The sequence below is a fragment of the Pagrus major genome, chromosome 10 (genome assembly GCF_040436345.1).
Source record: "Pagrus major chromosome 10, Pma_NU_1.0".
Taxonomy (NCBI): Eukaryota; Metazoa; Chordata; class Actinopteri; order Spariformes; family Sparidae; genus Pagrus; species Pagrus major.
In genome coordinates this window covers 8,125,182-8,148,215 of record NC_133224.1, presented here as the reverse complement: position 1 = coordinate 8,148,215, position 23,034 = coordinate 8,125,182, and the positions used below count along the sequence as shown (strand labels likewise).

Sequence of the window (23,034 nt, the reverse complement as noted above, 5' to 3'; positions counted from 1 at the left end):
AGGAGAAATGATGTTGTATTCTGTGAATGACTTTTCTCACACGTAATCTATCAAATTTAAATCACACTTTTAATTCATTTTTCTCTTGTAGTATTTACATCTCAATACAGCCGCTGCTCAAGCTTAAAGAAGAAACACACCAGTTAAACGGTAAAAATACGGATTAAGAAACAGTTGTTTGATAAAATGATAAAGGACGAGTGTACAAGTTAATAAAGGAAATAAAATAAATACAGTAACGCAGAGAGTTGCACTTCATGAGATCAACGAGGTCCAAAAAGGAAAGATGTATTAGAAGTTAAGACGCACTGGAAAATGCATGAGAAAAAGGCAAAACATAAGCTGCATACTTTACATATGGAATCCATCACTGGCTCTGCATATACCATGGAAATAACAACAAAATATGCTCTTTTGTCCTGAAATGTTCACCTCTGTACAAACATTTCTCATCTGGAGAGAAAATAAAGTGTCCCGCTCTCCTTCACGCACACGCGCACACACACACACACACACACACACACACACACACACACAAACATCTGTCAATGCCCTCAGAACCACAACATTAACCCCTGATGATCACACGTACGAGTCAGATATTAATGCTGTTGGTCCCTGTGAAGTGGGACATGTAGGATGCTAAGGCCGGGTTGGTGGGCAGGACTTTGATTGGCAGATCCCAGCTGAAGGTATCCACGTCGACGTGCTCCGCCCCGCTCCAAACTGTGACCTCCGATTGGTTCTGCAGAACTGTGGGCGGTTCCATCGGCTCCCGGGCGGTGACGAATTCAAAGTGCAGCCGCCACCTCAGGATCACTGTAGAGGCAGAGTTAAAATGTGTGTTGTTAAGTTGTTGTGTGATATTTAACAGTTCAACTTTTAATATTGTGTAGTTAGAAAGGATCATGATAGGAGCACCTGACACATACAATCAGTAAAAGGAACTAATAAGTTGCTAAATATCTCCTTAAATGTTGTAAATAAAATACTCAATAAACCACATAGAGTTTTCCACACCTCTCTGGAAATAATTAGATACTTGTGTTGCTGCAAATTACTTCAGCTTTAAGGGAAAACATCATATATTTGGAAAAGAAACTGAATCTATTAATATGTGAGGTCACATTTAAGACAAACATGTTTCAGCCTCCTGGTAACTGACCTATTTCGGTGCTGAAACCTGGAGTGACGTTGAGGGGGATAGGGAGAGAGAAGTGGCTGGAGGCCGTGTGGAGGCAGGACTCCATGTGTCGTCCGTGTCCAGTCACACTGACGGCCTGCCCGGGACGCCGCTGGTACTCCTTCTGGATCTCCTCCTCACTCTGAAGGCTCACTGAGTACTGGAAAACATAAACACAGGTATACAGGATATTATAATCTATTCACTGATTAAACAGTAAAAACTAATGTTGCCAATAAACTAAGTACAGGGAACACACCTGCAAGCAGGGAATATCTCCCTCTGAGAAGTTGAATGTGCCGATGATGTCCTCCCCAAGTCTGTAAACAGTCTTGAAGATGCAGAACTTTGCAACTTTCCCACGCATGTTGGTGATATTAAACATGTCTGGACAAAACAAAGGAACAAATGTGGACATCCACATTAATAATGGAATTACTTTCCATTTAAATACATGTGCTTACGATATGTTATCATGACAAATCTAGCTTGAAATTAGCTGCTATGATGGTTTAGAAAGACACCTATTAATGACATGAATGTAACAATAAAGCTTGTGATGAAACAGATTGTTTTCTTTACTTCCAATAAACTTAAATTCTTCTTGTGGATAAAAGATGTGTCAAAGGAAAGAATGTAAAACATGGCAATAAAAAAGATTTTAAAATGGCAAAAAGCTTTATGTTTAAGAAAAGAACTAGAGAGATATTACGCTGCTTAAAATTTGAATGAGGACTCAAGACTCACGGGGGCAGCGTCTGGAGGTGGTGACCATCAGCATGTCCAGCGCTCTCTCTAAAGGCCGAGCATCCCTGCGGCTCGCATCCTCTTCCTCCAGAAACGGGTTGGAGGGGGAGACCTCCTCATCCTGGGGAAATGGAGGGTCTGGCATGCCTAGAGGATCATTAGGAAAACATTTGAGATTTTACAGTGTGATAGTAGTGGATTTTTTTCCGTTTTGATTTAATCTGTTCCTCACGAAAAAGCATGTTAGGGCAGAAGTCAACATTTCACCACTCCTGTGGTTTCAAAAGCCACATTTCAACCACAGGTACTTTCCCCAGAAAACTTTGAAGGAACTCAGTGTAGTGCCACCACAGTGACCAGCTTCTAAATTAAGTTCTGATGATATTATTTCTCCCCCCCACCTCAACATGGAGTTACAGAGGAAAGAATATAACAGATGGACCAATGAAAAAGTTCAGGCCTCGTTAATGTGTAGTAAACAAAAAAAAACGACTATTTAATATGTCAGCACAGTAATTCGCATAATCTTCACTGGTCTTTAGATTAAAATGGAAACAACAGCACGAGGAAGAAACATTAAGTTCCTGCAAAGTTAGTCCCGATTACAAAAAGTTCCAGGCACTTTGGAAGCAAAACTACAATGACTAACCTCAGTAGCACTGGAAGCTTTGCAGTAAATAGTCAAAATCCCTCTCACCTTGCAGAACCAGCACTCTGAAGGGAACTCTGAGAAGTTTGATGGGAGAGTTGACTCTCTGGCAGCCGATGGTCAGCTTATAGACATACTTCACCGCCTGACCACGGAAACTGGGAGGGCCATCTATGGGTACGATCTCACTGTATGAATCTGTGGGAAAGTGAGTCACATGTCAGATTATTAAGTTACACACACTTAAACAAATGTTATTTTATGAATGTCACATGACCATTTGGGAAAAATGTAAAGTTGTTATCAGTTAGGCATGCAAGCACCGAGGTTTTCATTTATTTCTTTAAAAGTTATGTTTTTCACAGTTTTATGACACTTACAGGTCATTACTTTTTTCACACATGTGTACACTTACATGTTTTGCTCTCCCCGGGGTCCAGGCGCAGGTCACAGAATAATATCTTGGGTGGTGTGTCCAGCACACACTGCCCTCGCTCTCCTGTAGATGAAAGAAATGAGTTTTGAGGCAAATCAAGGCATAATACACATGAAGCAATAACATCCAGAACCTCTTAGATTTTTTTGTCTGAAGACTTGTTTAGTTTGCAGCAAAACCCAACTGTTTATGTAAATCTTTGCCCATAATTCATGTAAATGTACTCATTTCTGACTATCTCAGGTTCCATGTTTTTCCTCCTACCACTAACCTCTGCTTGGGATGAGCACCGTGTCGCTCTCTGCCTGGACGTCCTGTTTGTTGCCCTGGGCCGGCAGGGCCACTCTGCCCTCACTGGCATGAAACTGGCAATGGATCTGGGCACTGGCCCATGCGAGCATCTCACTGGGACACAGCCAGCAAACAAGGATTACACAAGGACATTTACAGAGTGATTGATTAAATGATTGATTTAACATGGCCACAGTCAACATGGGGTAACAGATTCACATATTTACAGAGAAAACATTGGAAGGTCCTACACAGAAGAAATGACAGTTTCCATTCATCTTAACCAGCCCCCTGTTTTAGCACTCATGGACCTTTATCTTCTATCTTGATTATGTTTAATATATGGTTCTGTGTAGTGATTTTTGTTTATTTGGATGCATTTTGAAGCTTTGAATTCTCATTTCAAAAAGTTTCAATAGTTTTTTTGGGGAAATGTTTATACCATGCTACCAATTCAAAGACAGAAGCTGGCATCGTCCTGTCTATGTTCAGGTCTATGATTATTGAAGAGGTGGAAGGAGTTCAATCCTACCTGCTGGCAGAGGTGGAGAGGTGGGACATCGGGTTGGTGAATGTTATGAGACACTCCATGAGCTCCCCGGCCAGAAACACGGGGCCTCGGGCCATGGAGGCCACCACCTCGATCATCTGCATCATTAGAACAAAACTACGTTAACAAATTAACAAAATGCGAATGGAGTCCAAAATATTTTGTTTACTGCAGCTGAGATGTGTGTAAACACGCGGCTTGACGTTACAATCATGAATGTGTTCCGGTCAGACTGCAGACAGAAGTTAACTTGTTTGGTGCTGCCTGCTAACAGCTGTTGTTTTACGGCTGATTTAACACACATACCTTGGCCTCAAACGATACTGCGGCAAGCCGAAGACGTTGTCTTATCCCAAGGCTTAACGTAATTCACTTCTCGAGTAAAACACTAGAAAAGTTGACTGCTTTTCCAGAACACCTAGGCATAGCTTGTCTAGCTAGCTAGCTAGCATTCCAGCTAAAGTAAACAAGTATGTTACACTACGTCCGCTGCTGTGCGACCAACCACGAACCAAGGAAAACCAAACTCCGAAAGAATAACAGCACACGTCACTAAAAATACATGTTACTGAACTATATATACTGTTTATCGTCTCGTTGCTATTTCAATCTAGATTAAATGTGTTTTAAAGATTAAAACGGCAGTGTAGGATTTCGTTAATGTTTTTTGGTCGGCCATTCACACAACGTCACGTGGCACAGTTACCGAGAGTCGGACTGTTGCTATGGTAACTATAGGGAAGCGTAAGCTCACAATTTACGAATAACTTTTACTTGTGTGCGCTAAAACCTACGCAATGAACATAACTCGTTTTAAAACGTTTATTTCAATTGTATAATTATCTAAATGTGTCGATTTCTGTCAACTGGAGGGGAGATTAATAAGTGAGATGAATATAAACCCCCCCCTTTTTCACTCCAAATGGTACAGGCTTAGCAGCGGCTATGCCGGACCATAGCGCTTTATATCCCTGAGTTTAGCTTGTCAGGCAAATGTATTTCTAGGTTGTGAACCGATTCTCACTCCATCAAACCCCAATAATAACAATCAGATAATCTTCGGCTTTTAGTTTTAGGTAGACTTTATGTCGTTGTTGAGGTCGGAAGGGCCAATAGGGTGAAATGAGGCGGTATCCACAGGCAGCCTAGGAGAAATGGATACCTGAGAGACCTGCATGAGGGCAGAATGACGCGGGTTGCACATTGACAAATGTACAGAGCGCCTTGCTAGCAGCAGCTACAGAGCTGACAGAGGTCGGTCTGCAGCAACAGTGGGATGACGCCGTTTCGCTGGTATTTAAAAAAAAACAATAATCTCTTCTCTGCTGCTGTTAACAGTGTGTTGTCTTGCAAACTTAGAAATTGTTCCAATGCTTTAAAAGCAGGGCTCTGGTTTAGCTTACGTTGCATGATTAATTATTAAGGTGTTAATGTTATTAGTTTGCGGCTTTGCAGCTAACCACCAGTTACTGAGATGCTTGGTATCGGCCCTCCTGTATGCACACCGGCAACTGTGAGCTTTACTTTTTTTTTTTAACCATGTCGTTTTATCCTGTTTGATGTCACTGTAGGTATCCCGGCTAAATGACTGAGATCGGCATCCTCAGTACTTCCTGTTGGTCTTTCGCTGTCATCCCTCCAGCCAGCTACAGCTGCTGACTGCACACATCCGGACTGAATGCAGAGGAGGCTCACAGGGGTCTGACATCTCTGAAAACAGAAACCCAGGGGGTGACGGCGGAGCAAATCGCTGCAGTCCCAAACTTCCCCGTTTGCGGGACTAATAAGGAAATTCTGATTCTGATTGACATCTTGGAGCTGTAGAGGCTGAATGCTCTTGTGGACAGTAATACTTGTATAATGGCTCAGGGAACTCCTACTTAAAGGGGTAATTATTGAACCTTCCATCCCTGTCCGGGTATGCAAAGTTTGTCAACTGGTTTACCCCACAGGAATGACTCTTTTCAGTTTACTGATCCACGTAGACACATCTAGGCCACATGCAACTACCTCCTCAGTGTTTTTACTCCCTGGTGAAGGCACAGTAAACCAACCCTATTGACAAAAGGTGGTGACACTGCTCTGTTTGTCATCCCAAGCGTTTTCTTGCTCCAATTCACAACTCTAAGCTCCCTACAGCTGGGTATCCTGCTACAATGACAACAGAGTGGGGTGAGAAATCCACAGCGGACCTCATGAGTAGGTACGTCTCCAAGGAGATGGGATATGGCGTCCCCAAGGAGGGCTGGCGTATCTGCCTGGCACACGAGTTCAAGGAGAAGAGGAAGCCCTTTCAAGCAAAAGACGTCTCGCTGTCAAACGTCTTGGAGCACGTCGGCCTTGGAATCAGGTGAGACGCTCACTGTCAATGTAGAAAAAACAAACAAATGCATTCTGTTTACATGCAGTAGACTGAGCAGAGATGAAATACTTTGTGACCTTTATATCTCACTATTGACACCATCTGTTATCGCGTTGCACCTCCCTATGTCATAGCAACCTTTGGTCCATATCATTAACCCACATGCATGTTTCCAAGGTGCAGTACCTGGGGAGGCATTATAGTGTCATATTTACCAACCCATAAACAGAGAGCAGGTAAACCCTGAGATCCCAAATTGATTCAAAAATACATTATTTACATCCTAAAGCTGAAATCCTAAAGCTGCAAAACTAAAAGCGTTAGCACACACCCACGCTGAAGTGGTTGCACAAGATCAACCGCATTGACCCGTCCCTATTTACTTTAATTGTTTAGGAGAATGCTGCAACTCAGCTTGCTGTGAAGCTCCAGAAATGTTTTGTAGGCTATGAAAATTCACTTGACTCCATCAGTATGGGGAGTAGATAATGACTGAATTTTCATTTTTGGATGAACTTATCCTTTAAAAAGATACATGTCAGCCTCTGTTTTTTTTTTAATAGCAGCTAAAAAAACGAGTTGCTTCATTTTGTGTTCTTCTTTGAGTACAGCTAGGAGGGGCACCTTTCATCATCTGATTAAGGTGATGACAGGTTCTTTTGAAATACGCTCTGCCATTTTTAAGTCTATTCAAGTGCAGATGATTGATAGTTCTTGGTTTATTTGCCTATGGTTTTGCCACCCTTTGACTTGTATGACTTGTTAAGTCAAAAGAGTGTGGTCAACTTAAGACTCCCATTTTTCATGGGGAAATGAGAATGTAGTTGACAATTCTTTTAAATTGGTATACGAGCTCTGGTTTCAGGTTCAGGGTGCAGTTTGTCTACTCCTCCATAAATTCAAAACCTTTCCAGCAATGAAGGCAGGGAGGATATGTCCGCTTGGAAAGTTGCCTGCCAATACAGCCTACATCTTGGCAGGAACATTGTCACCCTACAGCTACAGAAAAAACAAAACAGATCCAGCACAGATCTGAACATCTGTTGATCTGGTCGTGTTTGCTTTCTCAACAACCTGCTGACATCTGAGACGCAAAGTAATACATTCTGCAGCTTTAGCTGATTGTCGAGGCTCACAGCCAGCAACGTTTTCTCTCAGTTATCATCTCAATCCTGAGGGCGTGACTTGAATGTGTCGGTCATGGCTGTGTCAGAGAGAGTCTGGACAGTCATCAACCATCTGTCCATCATCAGGCCTGCTCTTTAGTGATGTGGATTCAATGTGTATGTTACTGTGTAGTAGTGTTAACAATGTAAAAGGTACTGAGTAACTCACCCAAGTCCCCACTATTACCACTTCTGCTTTCTCATATGTCTTGCTACGTGACACCTACAGTGTAATGTTACAACACAGCCCCTCCAACAGTTAAACAGTTCAACCACAAACTTGCTTCACTTTATTATAAATCTGCTGAAATGTGCCTGTAAACAAACACACTGCAATCTCAGTTTAGGCCAATGCAAAAAGAAAACAAAGCTTTTACCCATTTATCATCCAGGGTGTGCCTCAGTTGGCTTGATCGCCATGGCAACATTTGTTTATTATGGCATAGATTAATGTGATGTTGTTCTGTGTCGGAGGAAGTTGATTTAGAGAGTGTCACAGACAAAGGTACAGCCACACCTTCAGCTCTTCATTTGTGTGAGAGGCAAGGCAATGTAGGTCCTCCTAAAATGAAAAAATCTCAAACTAAAAAATCTCAAACCAATCTACCAATCTAGAAGCAAAAGTGCCCAAATTGACAAAAAAACATCTAGTAATACTGTAAATTATTTGGGCTTTTTGTACAGCGTGCTATACTTAAAACATACAAACGCTTTGGCGCCATTACCTTCCTTGTGTAAGGGATGTTACAGTGTAGCATTTGCTCAAGGAGATAAGAAGGGTAGCAATGAGTCACCTTTCCTCAGCATTTACAGAATTCAACCAGCTCTTATCATGGCTGCCACTTCCAATACTTCTGGGTCACTTCACTCGGTTTGTTCAGCAAGAAAACCTTTAACTGACTTACAAGCATTTGCACCTCGTAAGTGCACCAATCTTTCGACCTAAATCTGCTGAATGGTAAATGTGTTTGTGACTGGATATAAAATCAAACTTTTTTTTGTTCTACAAGCTTTGAGCACTAGTAACTTCTTGTCTGTGGTACTAAAAAAGATGGCAGCTTGAGCATTCACACGTTAGATTCAGACTACCATACTTGGCCCATATTCACAGAGCTGGATCATGGCGAGGACTATTGTTTGCATTCCAGCAGAGCTGCAGAACATTCAGATCCTGACAATAGCCCAACGTGCCACAGCTTCAAATAACTCGCTTTAACTGATCCCATTCATCTCCTCCTGAGTGGAGCTGTATTGACAAACTGTTGTTCTCTCAACTGAGATTTCCTGTGAAGTTATTGTTTGCATACAGTCAGGCGCAGCATTGTCTTGCACAGCGATTTTGCAGTTGCATGGGATCTCCCTCACAGCAAGCAGAAGGCCCTTTGTGCTGGAAACATTGACTATTTTGGTGTGTAAACAAACTTGGCACAAAGTTATGTACCTCCATGTTGTAACTTTTGATGATGCAGATAACTGGAGACCTGATATGCCAAAGTAATATTAGGTTGCTATACTAGTGTTCCTTCCTTGAAATAAAGACCACCTCCTCTAACACTATTAAAAAACAGTCATCTAAAATAACATTAAGCTTAAAAAAAACATTGGATGCTTTTTCACGCAGCGCAAGCTGTTCTACTTCAGTTGAGGGGATCCTAAACTGTTTAATATCAGCCCAAATAAATCTGTCTTAGACCACAGATGGAGGAGGTAGGGCAATGAGGCCTTTAAATAATACTGGATATTTTGAAATGTCTTTAAAAGGACTATATAAATGCTAGGACTGGGCAACAAAATCAAATGTCACATTTTTTTGATCAAATACCTCAATCTCATACCACAAAAACAACACAAGACAACTTGCCATATCACGATGTAACGATATTCAAAATTTAAGAAGATACATACAGTAAACTGAAACAATGCCCAGCCTTAGGATGAGGGTTTAAACATGATACCTGGTAAGGACAATACCAGAGACATTGATTCCTCAGTTGTAGCACTGAGCTACATATTTTTGAGTCAAAATTCAGCAGTTTCAAATTTTTTAGCAACTTACAGGAATGAGGTCAGAAACCACTTGTAAAGTAAGTGGTTTGTCACCGGTGTTGCTCACCAACCTGTCAGCTTGCTGCAGATATAGTACGATCATTCTGTGCAACAGGAGAGTAAGCACATCCTTTGTATCCTAAATTTTGCTCTAGAGACCCCTCAAGGACCGTTAACAGGAGGTGCTTTGTGCTCAGAGTTTCAGCAAAACGTTGAATTAATGCTGGCTAAATGTAATGAGGGGCATTATCAGCACTGCAGCCTGTTCTGTGCTGAACTAATGACCTGTCCACTGAAATAAAACTCCTCAACCGAAAAGAGCAGCTTTATACTTTATTCGGCACATTAGCAGAAAATCTACCGTGTCTGAGACCAGAGTTCAGAGGATAAACAGATTACTGACTCTGACGTTAACTTCTGACGATTTTCTAAGCCAGTGGCCTCGAGCTCCATTTGAAACCCTTTGTAAATTAGCCTAATTAATATTTTAAAATACAGCCCTGGCGTGATGGCGAGTGCTACATGCACGCACACACACACACACACACACACACACACACACACACACACACACACACACACACACACTGATAACATCACTCAGATAAAATGCCACTTCATTCCTCTCATTCTAAAAAGTTCTTTCTTCGTGCAGTTGCACAATTCCCTCTTTAAACTCTGCCTTGGCCTGTGTGTGAGTGTGTGTGTGTACACATGTAGGATCCAGCTTAGACTCAGAATGCTAAAGGCTTGGAAACCGCTGTAGTTGCCTTCAAACAAGTGAGGAGAAAAAGCATGTTTACTAATCACTCACATGCTTGTGATGGTTAATTGTAAAGTCATTAGAAAATTACACGACTTTAGTTAGGATGCATGCTGCCTTGAGATGTCTTGCTTAACAGAATATTTGTTGATTTCTTCGGTTCTTTTTAGTCATCTTCATTTTGATTTATATTGTGTTCTTCTACTTATGATTGTGCACGGTATTTGTGTTTATCCAGGTATCTAAAATGGTGGTACAAGAAGACCCAGGTGGAAAAGAAAGCCCCATTCATTGATATGTTTGGTGCACAACCCTTACGTCAAATATACGGTGAGTTCAGGTCATTCTTACAATAGAGTATGCTAAATCTGAGAGAAGTCTATCATTATCAGTATGCTGCAGGGCATATAACATTTTATAATCTTTCCCAGTTCCCAGTACTCTCGCACAGGCTTAATGTTTTGTCGTTTTATGTCTTTGGATTATCCATTAATCTGAGCATAGTTGACACCATGCTCTAATTGGCAGGTGCTCCACTCGGCGGCATTGGAGGAGGTACCATCACGAGAGGTTGGAGGGGGGAATTCTGCAGGTGGCAACTTAACCCTGGGATGTACCACTACAAAACTGTCACAGCAAACCAGGTAAATAGGATCTTAAATAGACTGGCTCATTTGAATACATACTACATCATAAAAGAATGACTTAGTTAGAGGGTAGTTATCTGGCTTCATATATTTTGGTCCCTTTAAATCCTGTACAATGGCTGACTTATTTGAATCTTGGTAAACAAAGTCCAACAATCACTCCTACAGCATGTTAAGCAACTTATCTCCAAACTTCTATTAGGCTGGTTTCAGTGTCATAAAAACATAAAAGTAGAGCAGTATGTTTTTTCCAAGTTGATCATTCTCTAGTCAGGGAACACTGGGAAATGTAAATAAAGAGGCAGGTTCAATTTACAATAAAACTTCTGGTAATGACTAATATGTAATCTTTTACTTCCTCATCCTTTTCTCAGTTCACAGTGTGTTTGCGTCGCGGGGGGCAAACAGTTTACCAGCAGGTGCTCTCCGTAGAGCGTCCACCCACATTACAAGGCTGGAACTGGGGCTACTGCGGAGAGTATGCCTTCTATCACGCCCTGTACCCCCGTGCCTGGACCGTCTACCACCTGCCAGGGCAGAATGTCACGTTGACCTGCAGGCAGATTTCCCCAGTCATCCCCCACGACTACCAGGTAACTGAGGCAGTCTGACAGAGATACTTTGCTGCTGCACATGCCTTGAATATGTAGGATTTATTGGAGGTGCAACATGGCGAACTCCAAGGAGGAGGACACGCTCCCTCTGTAGATCTAAAAGGCTCATTTTAAGTTAAAGAAAACACAATTCTTAGTTTCAGGTGATTATACACTAATGAAAACGTAATTATGAATATTTTATTCAATTTCTCTCACTAAATCCCCTGAAATCCTACACACTGGACCTTTTTAAGACTAGAATTAGACAGATAAATTGCACCTCTGCATCATGGTTAATGGTTTAACGGCTGTATCTAACAGCTTGCTTTAGTGAAGCAATCATATGGTTAACATACAGTATGTCCTAATTACAGTATATTGATAATCATTTACTAGAAAGAGCATCCAAAGAGACCCAGAAAGTTTAAATTGATGTCAAGCGCAAACTTTTTTCCTTCTTCGAGAATCATTATCGATCCATGCTCATGCTAACAATTACACATTCTTTTCAAGAACAAACATCATAAAATGTTTTTCTGAAACTCCACCTGATGGCTGCAGTATTTACAGTATATATCTAATATAAAGCATAAATACTTTGTTGTGGTAAAAGTCACATTTTAGAAGGTATATGTTCACATGATGGTTCCGCCACATATCTCCCTTCTCTCAGGACTCTAGTCTCCCAGTGGCGGTATTCGTGTGGGACATAGAGAACAAGAACGATTACGCTCTGGATGTCTCCATCATGTTCACCATGGTCAACGGGTCAGGACACAAGGACGACAAGTGTGGGGGACACTGGAATGAACCATTCCACCTGGAGAAAGAGGGGGAGGCAGTGTCTGGGGTCTTGCTACATCACTGCACCACAGTGAACCCTTACACTCTGTGCATCGCAGCACGAGAGCAGGTCTGATTTATGAGGTTTTGATTTAATTACCATCAGGGTTTTTTCAGTAGGTTGTAGGTTAGCGGCAGAAAATTTCCCCAGGGAATAAACAAGATTTGTAACAATAGTCTCTGTTTTATGGAAGTGGATTTCTATTAATGAGCTAGTTGTGAAATCTGTGCTGTTAATGAGCCTTAGGTTTAAGATTTACCAACAGCGCGTGTGTGTTTGTGTGAACAGCCCGACAGGGAGGTCAGTCACCAGACAGCATTCAGTCCAAAGGGAACCTGCAGCAGCCTATGGAGTGACCTCATCACTGACGGGCGACTTGACTCTCCTACAGGTCAGTGATTAAAAACAGACTGGAGGGATGAGACACAATTGTTCAATTCACAATTAAACAGAAGTCTTAAGTTATGAAGTTGCTCATCATGAAGCAATAACATAAAAAAGACGTGGACCCTCCCCTGGTATCATCCCCTCCCTCTCTCGCTTACCTCTGCAGGATCCAGCCCACCAACGGCTAAGGGAGAGAAGGTGGCAGCAGCATTGGCAGTGGGCTGCTCAGTGCCGGCTCAGAGCCGCAACACCCAGGAGTTCTGTTTAGCCTGGGACATGCCCAAAATCAACTTTGGCTCTAGGGAGAGGGAACACGTCAGGTATGTTGAACATTAAAGGAAACGCACACATGGAATGTTGCTTTGCAGAAAACAAGCTGGAGATGTTTGTCACACGCAGATGTTGTTCCCTTTGGCATTAGTTGTTCTATTGTCACACTTAACCAAAAACCTTCACTAGTGTTGTCTTGTTAACTTTCTTATCTGTGGTTGTTTGGTTTGCGTGACTTTGGACTGTGTCAAGCATAAACAAAAGGTTGGGGGGGGGTCCATGCTCATTCCTTTTAAGTCCCAGTCTCAACACCAAACAAGTATAATTTCAATTCTGTGTGGAAATGCAATGGAAAAGTTAGATCACTAAGATACATTTTTAAAAACGTTTAACTACAGTGCTTTCTGCTTTTGTATTTGTTGCGCTTTGATGGACATTTTGTGTACTTGTGTCGCCATCATCAGCTTGTTGATTTTGTGTCTCCAGGAGATACAGTCGTTACTTTGGGACCAAAGGGGATGCGTCCCCCTCGCTCAGTCACTACGCCCTAACACACTACAGTCAGTGGGAGAAGAGAATTGATGAGTGGCAAAGACCCATTCTACAGGACAGGTAGTTCACAGCTTTGGCAACTCTGGAGGTCAAATGAAACACTAGTTTATCTAAAGCAACCATGATGCATTATGACAACCTTTTTATCAATCAAATCATTGTTTATCCTATTGTCTTGTGCTTTGCAGTGCTCTCCCCTCCTGGTATAAGTCAGCCCTGTTTAATGAGTTGTACTTTGTGGTGGATGGAGGGACGGTGTGGACAGAGCTACCAGAGGACGCTGATGTCAGCGGTGGTGTGCGCAGCAACGACGGAGGGCTGCCAGCTCAGCCTGCTGTCGTCAAGGAGTACGGCCGTTTTGCCTACCTAGAAGGTAAGTGACAAGGAGACAGGTGTTAGTCTGAAAGACTTGACAAAGCAGTTTAGAGGTAAAAGACCTTGAAATTATAATTAGGAGTTTTCACTTCTACAAAACGAGCAGATTGTGTCATAGTATGTTATTAGATTGTACTTCAGTATGGTCTAGAAACTATCAACTATCAGCCTTCACTGACTGCAGTTCAAAACTAATTAATAATGTGTAATGTCTGCTATAAAAGTAAACTGGAAGTGATGTTAGTTTATTGTCTTGTAATAAACTAAATGCTAAGTCATCTACTTAGGACTCTTCCCATTGTTTGTCTTGTCCTTAATGGATATACTTGCTAAGCAAAGCTCATAAAGTTTGCCTTAACATTGCCTTACAGCTTACAAAACCTGTGGTTTAAAATGTTATTAAACTTTTGAGAAATATTCAGTGTTCGCAAAAGTGAAAGAATGATCTAACAATATTAAATGTGTTCTTTAACTTAAGTTATTATCGTTTCCCCAGGTCAGGAGTACAGAATGTACAACACATATGATGTGCACTTCTATGCTTCCTTTGCACTTATCATGCTGTGGCCCAAACTCGCCCTGAGTGTGCAATATGATATTGGTGAGTTAAGTGCTGTCCTCCTGGTGTTTCAGCGATTATCTAAGCATCTGTATTTGATTAAAAAGTATTACCAGGGCCAGGTTTACAGCTTGATTCTCCCCTCAGCTGGCAGTGTGGTTAACCAGGACCCAACAGAAAGGCTCCATCTGATGAGTGGGCGGTATTCTCCGGTTAAGGCCAAAAACGTGGTGCCTCACGACATAGGAGACCCAGGTAGGAGAAAGATAATCTCATCAACTTCTCTGACAGAAGAATTTGATTTTAACCTTTCATCTCAGTTCAGTTCAACTTGCAGAGACTTAACACTTGTTTGATTCTTGTAAATTTGAATTGTCTCTCAGTTAAACATGATGACTGTGTCCCCAGATGATGAGCCATGGCAGAGGGTGAATGCCTACCTCATCCACGACACAGCAGACTGGAAGGACTTGAACCTGAAGTTTGTCCTGCAGGTCTACAGGGACTATCATCTCACCCAGGACAGCCAGTACCTGCGGGACATGTGGCCCATCTGCCAGGTATAAACTGGGTCACACCCGATTATTTGTCACTGGGTGAGAATTTTGTTCCACCCTGCTGTTTAATTCTGGTTTGTCTGCTAGGCTGTGATGGAGTCGGAGTTGAAGTTCGACCTGGATGGAGATGGACTGATAGAGAACTCTGGATATGCTGACCAGACCTATGATGGTTGGACTGTGACTGGACCAAGGTGAGAGGAAGAAAAAGCATGGTAACCCAGAAAAAAACACTTTAAGTAATGCTTTTTGACATTGAAAAGCACGAAAATACAGACGAGTGAAAAAATATCAACATATATTAACATCACTACAAAGGACTCCCTCCTTTTTATACCATTCATTTCAGATGTTGTGATATGTAAAAAGAATTAAGTGCTAAGCCCCCCAGTCACTATTCACAGTCAACAACTAACACCCCTAAAATATTCAAGTTCTATCAACAAATTGCTTCAAACATTGAAGCAATAAATACTTGGCTCCCAAAAAAGTACCCTTTTTTATTCGTTTAAATCTAACCCTTGAATGAACTGATCACTCCACAAACAAAGAAATTGTTTGATACTTGCCGTTGACAATTTTAAGCCTGAATTGAATAGTAAGGGGAAGGGTGAGAGGGAAGGAAATGGAAAAAAGCATGACTCATGGCAAAAAGCAGGAAAAATTGAGTTGTCCGTTGCTGCAGGCGCTACTCTAAATGTAGCCTGAGAGCTGAGGTTTAGTTCAGAGACTGCAGCAAAGATTAAAGGCTTTTGGCTTCCAAACTGATGGTTCCTGTTTTACGAGTTCATCCTGCTCACAGTGTGTTATGTTTATTATGCTAAGCTGAGGCTAAACTTGTAGATTCAAAGCAACTATGGATCTTTATATACCATCTTACAAAGTAAATCAAGTATTAACTTTTATTTTGAACACTGAGGACTGGTACTTACTTACTTACTTACTGGTACTTAATTTAGTGTTGCATGATAACTACAAGGTTACATTTGAGTCAAATTCCACTAAGAGTTTTATGCAAATTATATTTGCATCTCTTGGATACGTCAAGTGGTTAAACCTGTTCTTTCTGGTGTCATTTTGCGTATTTGTATTTCACAGTGCGTACTGTGGTGGGCTGTGGTTGGCATCCCTCTGTGCAATGTGTATGATGGCCAGACTGGTGGACAACGAGGAGAAATATCAATGTTACAGAGACATCTTGGACAGGGGCAGCGCTGCTTTTGACAAACTGCTGTGGAACGGTGAGTTCAAATGGGAAGAGTTCACCCAGCTGTAAGTAATTTCTACAGTTAAGTTGTTTGAGACTTGAAATGCTTTGCTTTTATTTTCATTTTTCCTCTTATGCTCAGGCAAGTACTACAATTATGACAGCAGTGGGAGAGACCTTTCTAATAGTGTCATGTCTGACCAGTGTGCCGGCCACTGGTTCCTGAGAGCATCCGGACTGGGGGAGGGAGACTACCAGGCGAGTTTAAACTTGAGCCCCCCCATCTTACAACCTTGAGCAATGACCTTGAATCATTGCTCAGATTGAATCTCAGATCTCCCCGTTTTTTGTAGAGGAGATTTTGACCCTTACAGAGCTGTACAAAATGACAACCAGCTGGCCTACGATAGAGCTGCAACGTTCAATCAATGAATCAATTTTCTGTCAACTATTAAATTAATCGGCAATGATTATAATAATAAATCATTTTGAGTCATTTTTTTTCAGAAACAATTTCCAAATTCTCTGGTTTCTTTACTCCTCTGTGACAATAAATGCAAAATCTTTGGCTTGTGGAGAACACAAGACATTTGAGGATGTCACTTTGGGCTTTGTGATCAACATTTCTCACCATTTCATAGATTAAACAACTACTCGATTAATCAAGAAAGAAAATCGACAGATTAATTGATAATGAAAATATTTATTGGTGCAGCCCTAGTCTACAATAGATATAATGTATTGCTGAGACCAGATTTTTGAGGCGACGTTGATATTAATAATTGAGTTTAAAATTGATTAAACATCACATAAACTAATGAAAAGGGTACTAACTTAATAAAAATCAAACTTGTTAGTGCTCTCTGGTGGACAAACCATGTAACAACGACACTGTTTCTAAATAACCTCCAAGTTTTATTTCTTGTACTGTCATTTCTTGTTACTTATCCGTCGACATAAACACCAATACTGATAAGCTTATATCAGTCTTTATATCTGTCTAGCTCCCATGTGAAGCACTGTATCTACATCAAGGATAAGTGATTGATATTGGGCTCGGCACATTTTTGAACATTCACTATTATTTAATTTGGCTTCTCCTAAAATATACATGCGTAGTAGCAAAATAGCTTTTTGAATGCGCCAAGAGATGCATTTAAAAAGCTAAATACATGCCAAATTGGACACTCTACATTGTTCTTTGTGTTCACAACCTAACATCTCCCCTTTCCCTTTACCAAGCTTCAAATTACACAAACATCAATAAAGAAATTGTTTTCAGATTTAGACATACATCGAAGCTTTGTGGTCTCAACATCACTTCCTTTCTCCCTCCAGGCTTTTCCAAAAGAAAAAATCCAGAGCGCTCTTAAGTCTGTCTTTGACTTGAATGTTATGAGCTTCGCTGGAGGCCAAATGGGGGCAGTCAACGGCATGCGTCCTGAAGGAGTGCCCGACCGTTCCAGTGTCCAGTCAGATGAGGTCTGGATTGGAGTGGTGTATGGACTGGCAGCTACAATGATCCACGAGGTAAGTGTGTGTGTACGTTAGTATCCCCTTCATATTCAAGGGGGCAAAAACAATCAGCCTCATCAGATTTTGTTTTCAGAAAACCTAAAGCAGGCTTGACTTACAGAAGTTGTTGATTTAAGCCTGTTTGATCAGAATTTGCTATAATATACATCATTTTTTTTAAATTACAAAAGTAAGAAAACTATTTGCAGAATGATTTTTTTTTTTTTTTTTTTTAATAAACTTGAATGATAAACTTCAGTCAGATACCCAATAAGGATTCTCCTTCATCACAAGTATGGATAGTGACACATTTTACTTAATATAAAAGTACATAATATGTACCGTATACTCCTTTCAATAGAGTCTTTGCTCAACCATAACAAGTATAATCTTTGCTTAAGTACACTCCCTCAAAGTAACTTGATGTTTCATTTTTGTATGTGTTTGTATGGCTGGTTGTGTTGACTGTGACATTAAGTGGTGTATTGCTCACACCTCCCTTTTTTTTTCCACCCCAGGGTATGCGGGAGGAGGGTATGCGCACAGCGGAGGGTTGCTACCGGACTGTGTGGGAGAGGCTAGGCATGGCCTTCCAGACTCCTGAAGCCTACTGTGAGAAGGGCATCTATCGCTCTCTGGCATACATGAGACCTTTGAGTGTCTGGGCCATTCAGCTAGCCTTGGACACTTCACAGAAGGATCAGACCACATCGGCCCAAACTGGAGCCACAGATGGGGAGCAGTGACAGAATCTGAAAATCAGACCTCGGACCTGAGCCAACAGACTGGTCTGATTCGAAAAGAACAGCAAGTTCCTCTGAAAATGACCTCCAGAGTCTTCTGCAGCCAACACCTCCATCTGCAGAGCTCCGTTTCATCGGTTACTGACTTTACATTCTATCATCTACTGTTTTTGCTTCAAATGCATTGTAATTTGAGGCTTGATGTCAGAACTGTGATGGTTAATGCTTGACAAATTCATTACCTACTGTAGATTAGATTATGACACTGTTAGGTGAGGAGTTTATAGATTTTAAAGAGACTGCAATTGGTTCTAGATTTTAAAGGCTGCAGTGTAAGGTAGAACACAGGAAATCATAACCAGTTTGTATTGCTAATTAAAAACTGACCTTGTGTTTCAGCAACATCTAGTCTATTTGCACGCATGTACACACACATGCAAGCACTACATTTTACAATCATGTCAATAATAATGTTTGCGTACTTGGAACAAGTTTATATGCTAACTATTTGAAGACTCTCGTGTGTTATTATACCAGCCACATATAGTCATTATTGTCTAACAGATAAGTACATCAGGGGCCTTTAAGTGAATCAGGTCGCATTTGAATGATTTCCCGATCAGAAATACAGACACAAATATTTTCCTTTTCCTCCACTTAAATTTGAATGCTGTACTAAGTGATGTAATATGCGATGAGTAGTGTTGAAATTATTAAAATATTAAAAGAAAATATTATTTTTCTTTTTTTAAAATAGCATTTGGTGCCTTGTTGCATGTTGGCCTACTGTATATCTACTGTATATTAATGTAGTGGCAACATTTACTATGTTTTATAAAATTCAGTACTCATGACAATCATGCTGAATAAATGACTGAATAAGATAAAACAGCAGGTTGTTGTGTTGTTAATTGAACATGTATGGAAAAAATCCAGTAGTTAATTAACAATTAATGGTGTAATGTTCAAGTTTTTGAGATTGACGTGATGAAATTCAATTTATACTTCAACAATTTACAGGGAAATCACAGGTTATTAGGGCCCAAGCACTGACCTGTGCAATCAGAATCAGAATTCCTTTATTGTCCCACAACGGGGAAATTTGTTTGCCACAGCAGCCAAAGGACAGAATATTTACAAAAAACAATAATACCCAAAAATTACCAATATAAATTAAAAAGGTAAGAAATAGAATAGACTTGTATATACATATAAACATGATATTGTACAAAATTAACAGCAGTGAATTTTTATTTACAATATAAATAATAAATATGGGTATTAAGAAAATTGACAGTGCAGAGTGCAGAGTGAGGTCTATTGGGAGCAGTGCTGATTGTAGACTCTGACAGCAGCAGGAAGGAAGGACCTGCGATACCTCTCCTTCACACACTTAGGGTGTATCAGTCTGTTGCTGAAGGAGCTGCCCAGTGCTGTGAAAGTGTCCTGCAGGGGGTGGGACTCCTTCACCAGCAGTGATGACAGCTTGTCCATCATCCTGCTCTCTCCCACCACCTGCACTGAGTCAAGAGGGCATCCCAGGGGATCCCAAGGATGTTATTCTTATTTAGTTATTATTTTATTTTTACACATTTTTACCATTAAATAGCATTTTTTGAGGTTCTAAACATGCTCAAAAACCCATGAAACTTTGGTGAAAATGTACGTATTTTATCGGTTTCAAACATGGGCAAAGCATAACAGTAAATTGGCCATTTTTAAAGTAGTACTCATTTTTGGCGATTTGCACGTGTTGTACTTCAATTCTAAATGCTACATCATAGGAAACTGGGCTTGTTTCAGTTTCTGGATGATGTTTTGCTTAGCACTCAGAATTAACATGACTGTCATGGGCTGTCTGTTTGCATGCATCTTCCGAGTGGGATGCTGGGGACCTCACTCTGTTGCGGCAGGCAAGGAGACTGCAACTCAGGCAGGAGAGTGCGCCTGATATTACTGATCACCTGGTGGACATGCGGATCAGCAAGAAACAGCTGAGAGAAACAGTCTGTCTGCATGCATTTTCGAGTGGGATGCTGGGGACCTCACTCTGTTGCGGCAGGCAAAGCGACGGCAGCTCAGGCAGGTGTGCCTGATACTAATGATCGCCCTGTAGACACGCGGATCAGCAGGACAGAGTAGAGCCAATACTGTTGCCGAAAAGACACGTGGCGAGGAAACCACCATCACCCAGATTGAGCGACTGCTCCAAACCCTGGGTGGCGCAAATGGCAGAGACCTCACTGGGGTGCCACTGCTGGACCAGGTCCGAATGGAGCACATCTGGCGTGTGCAGAAACGCCACATCAGGTGCATCCAGGATGTGTCAGGTGTGCAGCTGTACACCGAGGCTGGCACCACCACCACTCCTGGAGTTATCATTTTGACCAGGTACCGCTGTGCCAGAGGGTCCACATCCCTTGAATCCTTTCACTGCCACCTGAACAGGTTCATTCCAGGTTGGTGTCTCTTCTATGTCTGATATTTTAAATAATGATTTTTTTTAATTGATTCATTATTCAGATTGAAAAGCAAAACCTTTTTATCATTGGCATAAATATTTTGATGTTTCCCAGGAACCAGTGCAAACACACTGAATTTTCAGCTGTACCTCCTAGTAGGCCTAAATAGGTGGAACCAGGATGGGGGGACTGTGGCGGGGACCACCAGGTCATTGTCTCTCCTCACATATGCCGGGGATGTGGCCCACTGTGTCAACACCAACAGCCTGAAGGTGTTTGGCCGTGCATTTGTGCCAACCTTCAGGCCACCTGCGAAATATACTGGTATGTCTAATTATAATCTGGCTACATAATAGTTTTAGTTTCTGGGTTCTAAGCCTCTGTGCTGCCTTTAAGTTAAGTTAATAAATAATTTTAATAAGTTAAAAGGTTAAAAACAATTGATTTATCTGTATTAGTTCATGTACTGTGCTGCCACCTACTGGTCACAGGTTGATGCAGTCACACACACTCTGCAACACATGCTTCAGTTGAGCTCAGGCAGGCAAGACGAACACTGCTCGGTGTATGAATCTGTTGGAGGCTTCTCTGTCACGCTTCTGCCCTGGAAATAATGTGTCTGTGAGTAGTATGTGTTGATTAACGCTATATTCTTGTAATCTTAAAGTTTTTACATGTTGTAGATTTCTTTTATTGGGTTAGCTAAACATGTGCTCTGCTAATTAGCAGCAGCTAGCTCTGTTCTGCAATTGGCTTGTAACTTGTAGTTATTGTGTTAGTTAAGCTATTTCTTACAAAGTACAGCGTTTGCTTTAACATAGATGAAGCAAGTGTGTATAATATGTTATATCTTTGCATATGTTATAGCTTTGCACAAGTGAACGCGCTGCAAGGGCAGTACAGCGTCTTTAAGTAGAACAAGGCTTTATTTGCAAAACATACACTCAAAATTATGCAGATACAACTCTGATTTTAAAATGAAATGGTATTTATATAATACATAGTACAACTTGTAATGCATGTGCACATTTTTCTGTTCTCTTTCATAGGAGAGCTGCTTGGTGTTGACGACCTACTTAGTCAGACTGGACAGCCCCTGAAGTTTCAGCCTGACTCTGAGGAGACAGAAGCCATGCTGGAAGATGTGGATGAGGGCAAAGAAGAAGAAGATTAGGGCTTTGAGGAGGATCAAACACATGACCTTGTTGTGTCAAGTCTCCTTGATGGTCCAAGTTTCTCCTCCTGTCCCTCCTCGGTACCTCCTGCTTCCTCCCTGGCTGCTGCCTCCTCACAGCCCGTCACGTCCTCTCTGGTTGCTGCCAGCTCACAGCCTGCTGCCTCTACCATTGTTGCTGCCACCTCACAGCCTGCTGCCCCTTCCCATGTTGCTGCCACCCAGCAGCCTGCCACCTCCTCTATGGTTGCTTCCACCTCGCGGCCTGCTACTTCCTCCCTGGTTGCTGCCTCCTCCCAGGATTCAGCATCACCTGACGAGTCCAGGGTATGTAAATACATAATAAAGTTTAAAGAAATAAAATCACTGTATCCCATTTTACTGTCCTCAGATTGTGTTGCTCATTTCATTTTTTTCCCCTTGTTTCGTATTGCAGGCTGTGGATGACTCTGGTGTGCCAGGCTTGGATAGGGTTGATAGCTTGGCAGAGTGTCTGGTTGAGCTGAGGAACCAACATTCTCTTGTCCTCACAAACCAGCAGGTCAGGAGCTTTTATTGTTTTGCTACATTTCCTCTATGTCTTGTCATGCATGTTCACACTTGCATGTTTTTGTCTTCTAATGTGCCGTTTTGTTCCCTCTGCTAAGGTGAGCAATATTGTTGCTCTTTGGCAGAACCTGCTGGACTATGACAAGCAGAGGGTGGTGTTCGCTGCCAGGCATCAGAGCAGGATGGACACAGGAAGGTTCTGTTCTCCCAAAAAAAGACAGGAGTTCACTCCAGGGGTAGTGAGTGTGAAGAAGCATGCTCTCACCACCCCTGCCCCAATTGCCCAGTGGCCAGATTGCTGCCGCCTACTTGAGATGATCTTCATCAGGCTCTGTGACATCCACTGTAGTCCCAAAAAGAAAGGGGGTGACACAGTATCTAGATGGGATCTCATGTCCGAAAAC

General features: G+C 41.6%; 2 protein-coding genes across 2 annotated transcripts; one reads left to right on the top strand and one right to left on the bottom strand.

Annotated features, from left to right (window-relative positions):
• Positions 1-50: 50 nt before the first annotated feature.
• On the bottom strand, positions 51-4,479 carry rgp1 (GP1 homolog, RAB6A GEF complex partner 1). The gene is made up of 9 exons (XM_073474727.1): positions 4,163-4,479; positions 3,839-3,954; positions 3,287-3,420; positions 2,995-3,078; positions 2,628-2,777; positions 1,931-2,077; positions 1,443-1,570; positions 1,166-1,343; positions 51-819 (listed from the first exon to the last, which is right to left on the bottom strand). The coding sequence occupies exons 2-9, from the start codon at positions 3,952-3,954 to the stop codon at positions 596-598; spliced, it is 1,161 nt and encodes a 386-aa protein (XP_073330828.1). The 5' UTR covers positions 4,163-4,479; the 3' UTR covers positions 51-595.
• A 607-nt stretch (positions 4,480-5,086) lies between these two features.
• gba2 (glucosidase, beta (bile acid) 2) lies at positions 5,087-19,336 on the top strand. Its single transcript, XM_073474726.1, has 18 exons — positions 5,087-5,149; positions 5,428-6,206; positions 10,432-10,523; positions 10,722-10,837; positions 11,215-11,433; positions 12,110-12,349; positions 12,569-12,671; positions 12,834-12,987; positions 13,424-13,549; positions 13,678-13,862; positions 14,361-14,465; positions 14,571-14,678; positions 14,832-14,983; positions 15,068-15,174; positions 16,079-16,221; positions 16,330-16,445; positions 17,526-17,717; positions 18,221-19,336. Exons 2-18 carry the CDS (start codon positions 6,013-6,015, stop codon positions 18,446-18,448), a joined length of 2,580 nt encoding a protein of 859 aa, XP_073330827.1. The 5' UTR covers positions 5,087-5,149; positions 5,428-6,012; the 3' UTR covers positions 18,449-19,336.
• Positions 19,337-23,034: the final 3,698 nt, after the last annotated feature.

Bases quoted from the DNA above. Each gene is read 5' to 3' on its own strand.
- rgp1 (XM_073474727.1), bottom strand. From the start codon at position 3,954: ATGATCGAGGTGGTGGCCTCCATGGCCCGAGGCCCCGTGTTTCTGGCC. The intron at 2,078-2,627 runs GTGAGAGGGATT...ATGATCCTCTAG, and splicing joins CAGAGTGCTGGTTCTGCAAG to GCATGCCAGACCCTCCATTT. The intron at 1,571-1,930 runs GTGAGTCTTGAG...TGTTTTGTCCAG, and splicing joins CACCTCCAGACGCTGCCCCC to ACATGTTTAATATCACCAAC.
- gba2 (XM_073474726.1), top strand. From the start codon at position 6,013: ATGACAACAGAGTGGGGTGAGAAATCCACAGCGGACCTCATGAGTAGG. The intron at 10,524-10,721 runs GTGAGTTCAGGT...TCTAATTGGCAG, and splicing joins ACCCTTACGTCAAATATACG to GTGCTCCACTCGGCGGCATT. The intron at 10,838-11,214 runs GTAAATAGGATC...TCCTTTTCTCAG, and splicing joins AAACTGTCACAGCAAACCAG to TTCACAGTGTGTTTGCGTCG.